Source organism: Carlito syrichta, unplaced genomic scaffold (genome assembly GCF_000164805.1).
Source record: "Carlito syrichta isolate Samal-C Ts95f unplaced genomic scaffold, Tarsius_syrichta-2.0.1 Scaffold305718, whole genome shotgun sequence".
Lineage (NCBI taxonomy): Eukaryota > Metazoa > Chordata > Mammalia > Primates > Tarsiidae > Carlito > Carlito syrichta.
This window is the reverse complement of record NW_007249814.1, coordinates 235,200-243,785: the sequence shown is the minus strand read 5'-3', so window position 1 is coordinate 243,785 and position 8,586 is coordinate 235,200. Positions and strand designations below refer to the sequence as shown.

Below are 8,586 nucleotides of genomic sequence, written 5' to 3'. Positions count from 1 at the left end.
GCAGGTTGAGGCTGCAGTGGCCGGGAGCATGCCACTGCCCTCCAGCCTGGGCGACAGAGTAAGACTCCAACTCAAAAAGAAAAGAAAAGAAAATTCTGATTAACTGTTGATTCACAATCATTAGTATGAGGAGTTTCAGGGCATGGTAACAGTATTCTTTTTGGTAAGTGTGATAATGATATGCCACACCTGATCTTCCTGAGACTCCTGAAGTGCTCTGCTCTTGAGGCTAGCTACTTAGGAGGAAGATGTCTATGTGACCAGTAAAAATATAAAAATCCTCAGCTGGGCCTCCATTTTGGACTACCTGGTTCCAAGGTGTTTGCCTGCACATCCGCAACCCCTGATGTGAGAAAATGTACCCTGGCAAGGCTTTAAAGCAGGGGATGATAGTAGCATTTACCTGGCCTCTCCAGACCCCTTGCTGTGAAACAATCCCCAGCTGCAATGCACATATTTACTTTTAATGCCATTGCTATATTGTGCCATTGCTATAATGAAGGATTTTCAGTTTGGGTCCTGTGAGTCTTCTTTGGCAGTTAAACTCCAACTATGTTTAACTGCCATCATCATGAATAATAACACATAATGATGCACACTAAAGTTTCTTAATATAAAAGCCTGAAAACCTTTTGTAGTGCTTTCAAACATATAAATTCAATGTTCATTAAAAAATTACTGTACTTTGGTTCAGATATTCTGTATTACTTATTAGCTATCCAGGTAAATATACGAAGAACAAGATTAAAATTATATTGTCACTTCTGGCTGAATGGACCTTTTGTTCTTTTATATCAGTAAACACTAAAAAAAATGCATTTCACCCACATCCATTAGGATGGCTACTATCAAAAAACCAAAAGCAAAAACACAAAAACAAAAACAAAACACTCTGAAAATAAGTACTAGCAAGGAGATGAAAAAATTGGAATCTTTGTGAACTGTTTTGAGATTATAAATGGTGCAGCCACTATGTAAAGCAGCAAGGTGGCACCTCAAAAAACTAAAATTAGAATTACCATATGACCCAGTAATTACATTTCTAGATACATACTCAAAAGAACTGGAAGCAGGGCCTCAAAGAGATACACCTGGGTTCACAGCAGCACTGTTCACAATAGTCAAAAGGTGAAAGCAATGCAAATGTTCATCAATGATTGATAGGATAAACAAAATGTAGTACATATATACAATAGAATATTATTTAGCCTTAAAAAGGAATGAAATTCTGATATATGCTACCAACATGGATACAACCTTGAAGACATTATGCTAAGTAAAATAAGTCAGTCACAAAAAAGACAAACTTGTTATGACTCCACTTAGATGAGGTACCTGCAGTAGTCAAATTCATAGACTGAAAGTAGAATGCTGGTTACAAGGCGCTGGGGTAAGGGGGATAGAGCTGCTGTTTCATGGTAGTGGTTTCAGTTGTACAAGATGAAAACAGGATGATGGTGACAGCAGTGACACAATGGTGTGAATGCCCTTAATGCCAATGAACTGTGCACTTAGAAACTGGATGCTATGTATAAGAGAGTTTTCCTGATACAAAAATTGTGTCTGGATGCTCATTTAATGGTTCTACTCATTTTGCTGGAATTGAGGGGTGATCTCACCATCCAGAAATAATCGCAAAGAATATTTCTCTTTTCAATACACTATTTTTTTTACACAGTTGACAATTTCTATTTGAGTTTCTACCTTTTTAAGTATACTGAAATAAAATTAATTAGAGACAATAACAACAGTAATAAATTCACTGAAATCAGCTCTGGGATCAGTCAAAGAACAAGGTTTAGGGTCAAACAAACCTACACCCCATTGCAAGTTCAGTCACTCATTAACTACATGGTCCTGGACAAAATTTCATTGAGTCTCATTTCCCCTATATGTAAACTAACACGCTACTTGTACAAATTGGAGATAATAGGTACCAAAGCATTGATCATACTGCCTGGCCCTTAATGGGTATTAAGTAAATGTTAGTTACCTTCCTTTCCTCCCCATAAGAAAAATACAGTAATATAATAAGTAAAATATAACAATTGTGACCTTTTAATTTTGCTACTATGCTTAGGTTTGCAAAGGTTTATGAAGAGCATATGCCTCATTTCAGATTTATATAGTTTGTGAAGTAATTAATATTTGTAGTAAACATTATAGTCTTATTTTACCTTTGTAGGTAGTAACATAACAACATGTTCCATCCACTTTTTCTGTTGGAATTGCACTGTATATGTCTGCATCTAATGCCTTGGGACTGACAGTCTCAGTTGCCAAAACTTTAAATGGCTTAAAAAAGAGAGAGAGAAAACTGGTTTAAGACAGACAGCCTTTATGCCTTTGCACACACTCTCCCCTAGAATGTTCTTAATTTCATTAGTTTCGTGAGCAAAAAAGTACCAGTCTTTGGTGAAACTTGCATTTTAATAAGGGAGACAATAGAAACAAAATATATAATATGTTTCTCATCACAAAAGCTAAAAGAAAAACAAATGGGGTAAAGAAAAGAGAGGGATGAAGTGCTATTTTAGATATAGCAGACAGGGAGGCCCTCTTTGAAGAGGCAGCATTTGAATAGATTTCAAGTGAAAGAATACACCATGTAAGTATCTGGTGGCGGGAGAAAGGTCCCAGCTCGCTCAGGAGGTTTCTTGATGTGTATGAAGAATGCAAGGCAGCCATTGTATCTGGAGCTGACTGAAGGTAAAACAAGGTAATGTGCTTCATCAACAAATGCCACAGGTGCTTCTAGCAGTTCAATACAAATATCTTTCCATCATAATTTTCAATTTTCCAATAATCAATCTACTCTTCAGTACACGGACAATCCCCCACTTTTTAAAACATAAACACTTTTATGATTTATCAGACTTGTTTTTCAATTAAAACTTGGTTTTTAGTGAGTCTTAGCAGAGATCTGGTAATGAATGTATTCTTGCCTCAGGCCATGTTCTCTGGGGGCAGACAAAAGATATGGGAGATAGTTCATATTTTGATTGTTTGCTTTTTTTTTTTTAACTTTTTTTCTTGAAAAGGTGATACTCACATGATCACTGTAGAATATTTGTAACATGAAACATACAAAAGCATAAACAAGAAATCATCCACAATATCACTATCAAGATGTGGCCTAATTCCTTTTGGTGTAATTTCCGTCTCTTTTTCAGTGCATTTTTCTCAGCTTGATTAACATCAATTTCTGTTTTCTTTTTTTTTTTTTTGGAGAAAGCAGAATTTATTGAGAGGACAGAAATGCTCCCAGAGCAGGAGGGGACCCATATGGAGGTTGCCCAATTTCTGTTTTCTATAGCCAAGTTTCTAAAAAAGCCAAGGCAAATGCTTTCTAGATTTATTTGTTTCATGTTTTCCTCCTCTACTGCATGAAAAACACAAAACCAATATTTTTTTCTTAATACTTAATATTTCATCACTGAAAAATGTTAACTATCATAAGCATAGGTTGCCTAAATTTTATCATCCTTTTCACAAAGCAATTATCATTAGTATGCCCCACTGTGATGGAGTTTGCATCTCTGTCTAAAAACACTTCAGAGCACAGATTTTTTTTTTTCTTTACCTGAAGAGTCAGCAAGGATCACAGATTTTAAAAGTATCTTAATTTCCAGAAGAATTCTATCCTTAATTCAGTTTTATATCCTAAGAATCTTCAGATGCATGATAAAGTATAATTTTCTCTTTTAGAAAATAATTATTTACTTGAAAGGAAAATTAACCCCTAATGGTTCCCTACCATTAATAGTGACTTCTTATAGCAGACAGATATGAGGGTATCATAAATTTCTGAGCTATATCGACTAGGGTTGTTTACATATTATTTGCTTAAAAATGTCCAAGACAGCAAAACAAAATGTACCTCTTTAAAACAAGTCTTTCTTGATTCTAAGTTAGACCTCACTCTGATAAGTTTTATCCACAGTTACTTGGCTTTCCCATGTAGTCTCATGAACTTTTTACTTTGAAAGTTATATTCAGGAGTTTTACCATGTTGATCTAAAAACTTCTGTAGTCACTCATTCAACAAAGCTTGAACATCTAATCTGTGAAATGCCTTGGCCCAGACTGCAAAGGCAGAGTTTAAAAAAGGAGTAAGACTTGCAGGAATCACCTCTTAGCTGAGATCTTAAATGAATACTCCAGAAAATATAGCTCTGCTGACGGCCTAAGCTGGTCCACTAGTCATCTTAGATATATTACAATGTGTGCCATTTATTTCAGTTCCAAGTCTGCACAATGAGTATGCATGATTTCAGGCTGATTTTGGATCGTTCACATTTTTTCTCCTAACAGGTTTCACTGTTAAAACTACTACAGATCACTCCTTGTCCCATTCAGCTTTAACACTGGAAAACAGCTTACATATTTAGTTTATGGTTTTTCTACTTTCAGGAAGGCAAAAGAGCAGTAAGGAGAAGAAAAAATATAGTTTCTTAGGCTCCTACCAACTTTTTAATCTGTCATTTATTTTCGTTTCTGAGAAAGTCTTATGCCATTGTTTTATAGTCTAAATCTGAAGTAACATCATCATACAATGTAAAACACTGCACCATATAAACATTAGACTGAGGTATACAAGCTTAAGACTAATAGAGTGTAAGCACTATTTCAAGTAGTCAAGTAAATTATTAAATTATCCCATTCTAGTACTTATTCAGTGCTTTTAAAATATAATTGATTGGAGATTTATCACAAACTTACGATGCTGTTATCAGAGGATATCAACTTAACCCATGGTGGTAGAACCACAGAGTGTGTGTACTTAAATATATCAAAGATTCTAGGGAGGAAATTACTCTGCCCATGGATCTCTTGATGAATATAAACATTCCTTCCATAAGACTCAATCATCTATCACTTTTTGCTATTGACATGTCCAAAAAACAATACAAGACATTGAGAGGTACATGGAGCTCTTCTCTTCCTGTTATCAAAGATTTTAGACTATTACTAGAAAAGGAAGGCATGTGTGTATAAAAAGGCACAGTGAATATCCATTGGGTTGTCCTCTACAATTCCTGGGTAGGGGAAATCACTTGGATGACTAAGTTGATCAAAGATTTCATGGAAAAGGTCTGACTTGGAAAATTAAAACATTCTGGAGGTGATCCAGGCAGTGAACAGTCTGAGCAAAGATATACAAGACAGGTTTGTGTTGGAATGTTGACAAAATAAAATAGACTGCTAAAACAGAGACTTCAATTTGAAAAGACTGGGCCTGATTAATGGGAGGCTTTGAATTATAACTCAGAACATGGGTGCTTTGCTATAAACAATACTTAACTGCAAAGAGATAAGGGAAGGGGCTTATTTTTCCTGAGGAGGTACTTCTACAAACTCTTCCCTCAACGTACAAGGAAGGAAGGACCCTAAGCACCAGGATTATCTTTTGGAGGGAGGGCCCCTTGTAGTACACTCAGAATTTGTTCCTCTGGATCAAATGGTCAACCAAAGTTTTTATTTGGAAGTTTTGAGGTTATGTCACGATTTGTGGAAGAAACGTCCGTCCTGAGTTGTGGAAAACAGGTTCTTCCACCATGATAAAGCACCTGCCCATACCACACTGAGTGTTTAGCAGTCTTTGACCAAAAACAGCATGAGCCCATGCATCACCATCCCTATTCACCTGATCTCGAACCAAGTGAATTTCTTTTGCTTCCCTGGATGAGAAAAGGCCTCAAAGAGATATGTTTTGCGGACGTGGAAGAGGTGAAACAAAAAACAGTAGAAGTACTAAAAGGCGTCAAAATGGACAAGTTCAAAAACTGTTTTGAGCAGTGGAAAAAAGTGTCTCAGTAGGTGTACTGCATCAAATGGAGAGTACTTTGAAGGTGACTGAAGTGTAAACATGTAAGAATACATACATACATTTTTATAAATAAATTTCAGGGTTTTTTTGTCCTCCCTCAAAGTAGAAAATCACAGCTAAAGTGAACCACCAACAGGGATGACAATGTATGAATTAGGTTTGTTAAGGCTTAAAAACAACAACAACAACAAAATGGTGTTTAACTATTGCTACAAATATTGAACAGTAATTGGGGATTTGTAACTCAGGAAGAATATGGTGATAATCAGTCTGGGTGGCAAGTAAGACCAACTAGGCAGTGCAGTAAACAGGATGGAAAATGTTAACTATATCAACAATGGTAGCAGTTGAAAGGAGAAAGATCAGATGTAATGAAGTAAAATGCATCAAGGTGAATGAAAATCTGGCATGAACTGACTCCAGGGTTCAACAAATATTTATCCAGTGCCTACCACGTCTAAGGTCCTAGAAGCTAGGACTAAAGATAGCAGAGTGGTCTCTGCCTTCAAGGCCTTTTAGTTTAGAACAGGGGTCCCCAACCCCCAGGCCACAGACCAGTAACAGTCTGTGGCCTGTTAGGAACCCCACCGCACAGCAGGAGGTGAGCCACAGTTGGGCCAGTGAAGCTTTATCTGCATTCACTGCCACTGTCAGATCAGCAGAGGCATTCAAGTTTCAGGAGCACAAACTCTACTGTGAACTGTGCATGCGAGGGATCTAAAAAAAAGAATGCACAATAAATGTAATGCACTTGAATCATCCCAAAGCCTCTCTCCTGTAACTCCTCCTCCCCAAATGTGGAAAAATGATCTTCCACAAAACCAGTCCCTGTTGAGGACCACTGGTCTAGAAAATCAAGAGGCCAGTGCAAATAATGAAATGCAGGGTGGATGGATTTCAAATGGACAGGTTGATTTTGAACAAGTTGGAAGCACCAATTGATAACCAGGAATTCTCCTGATCAAAAACGACAAAGCCTTTAATCATTAGAATATTAAAGAATTCTCCTGATATAGAGTACATACTATTCACTCACTAGCATTTACTGAGGGCCCACTATGTGGAAAACACATTGTTGGAACAGAAAACCTTGAGATGGGAACATCAAAGTTAGGATCAAGTCAGTAATTAATGAGGATAATGCAAGAGGTCTGATCTTGGACTTCCTTAGGCTGTCAACACTCAAACTGGTTCCCAGGTGAGAGCAGGTAAAGCAAGTATTCTAATTTACAACTCTTCTCTCTGTCCATCCCTCGCCCCCCCAGGTAAAGTGAGTATTCTAATTTATATCCTCTCTCTTTCTGTTTCCCCCCTCAGGTAAACTGAGAATTCTAATTTATATCTCCTCTCTTTTTCTCCCCCCTCCCCAGGAAAAGCGAGTATTCTAATTTATATCTCCTGTCTCTCTCTCTCCCCTCCTCAGGTAAAGTGATTCTAATTTATTATCTTCTCTCCCCGCTCCCAAAGTGAGTATTCTAATCTCCTCCCTCTCCCTCTCTCTCTGAGAGGCAGCCTCTCACTCTGTCGGTCTCCTGTCCCCCCCAGGACCCCCCTGCTCCCCGTCCCCCCACCCCCCACCCGGAGTGCAGTGGCTGTTTTTAGCTCTCTGCAGCTCCCATCTCCCGGGCTCAGGCGATCCTCCCACCTCAGGCTCCCCAGTAGCTGGCGCGCACCACCACACCCCGCTAATTGTTTTGATTTTTGTAGAGACGAGGTTTCACCATGTCGCCCAGGCTGGTCTCGACTTACTGGGCTCAAGTGATCTTCCCGCCTCGGTCTCCCAAAGTGCTGGAGTGACAGGCGTGAGTCACCGCGCCCGGCCCGTCCTCCCCTTTCTCACCATAGCCTTGAAAGGTAATGAAGCGTGGACTGCTGTGATAATCTGAGTGCCTCGGGGCTTTCCCCGCAGGTGCGACACTGGGAGGACAGGGACACTACTAGGATGTGGGATTGCCATTTCCCGGCGAGGGCAGCAGGAATCGCCCTGGCAAAGGAGACGCTCCCTCGCTGCTAAGAAAGCGCGAGCCCCTGGAGCTGGGGTGCGCGGGGCCCCCACCTCGGGCCTCCCCCGAAGGCACCCACGTAAGATCCCGGCCCTCGGGCCCAGCGCTCTCGGTACCTGACGCTCCCTCTTGGCTGAGGGCTCCTCCTTCCTCCGTCACAAACATGCCCGGCACTTTCTGCTGCACGGAACCCAAGCGCCTCATGACTAGCCCCGCGGGCCTTGGGAGTGGCGACGCGAATAGCGCTGGGTCCGGGCCGAGAGAAATAGACCGGCTCTCGCCGGGCGCGCGGCTCCATACACTCGCACTCCGCGCCCAGCGGCGGCGGCGGCTCCCACGCGACGCCCGCCCGGAAGCAGTCTCCTGGCCGCGACGCCTTCTGGGAGTTGTAGTGCAGGAGCCGGGGCGTCCGGTTCGCATCCACGTGCACCACCCCCTCCCGCCCCCCCCCCCGTCCCGGGTATTGATGACCATGAAAAAACAAAGATCCGTTTCCCGAGTCTGTGTTCTTAACCATCCAGTAACGATGATATTTTTGAAAATTGAATAATGCCAAGTTGTAAGCGATGAACATTTCAGATGGCGATTTAACACCGTTCTAATGAAACTTACTTGTCCTCTTTAATAACTTCATGGGGGAAGCTCTGTCGAAGTTTAGAAATATCTGGAGTCATCCCCAGTAGAATGAAACCTAGTTTTTCAGGAAGAATGTCAGAAAACGCTACAGTTAAAACACCTGGGACCCCCACCCAC

General features: G+C 40.5%; 1 protein-coding gene across 1 annotated transcript in view; it reads right to left on the bottom strand.

Annotated features, from left to right (window-relative positions):
• Window positions 1-8,037, bottom strand: part of CUNH12orf29 (chromosome unknown C12orf29 homolog) — a 17,134-nt gene extending 9,097 nt beyond the window's left edge. Inside the window, 3 exon segments of the mRNA XM_008062467.2 lie at window positions 2,178-2,295; window positions 7,950-7,983; window positions 7,985-8,037. Of these exon segments, the coding sequence (XP_008060658.1) occupies window positions 2,178-2,295; window positions 7,950-7,983; window positions 7,985-8,037 (205 nt within the window).
• Between the last annotated feature and the right edge of the window lie 549 nt (window positions 8,038-8,586).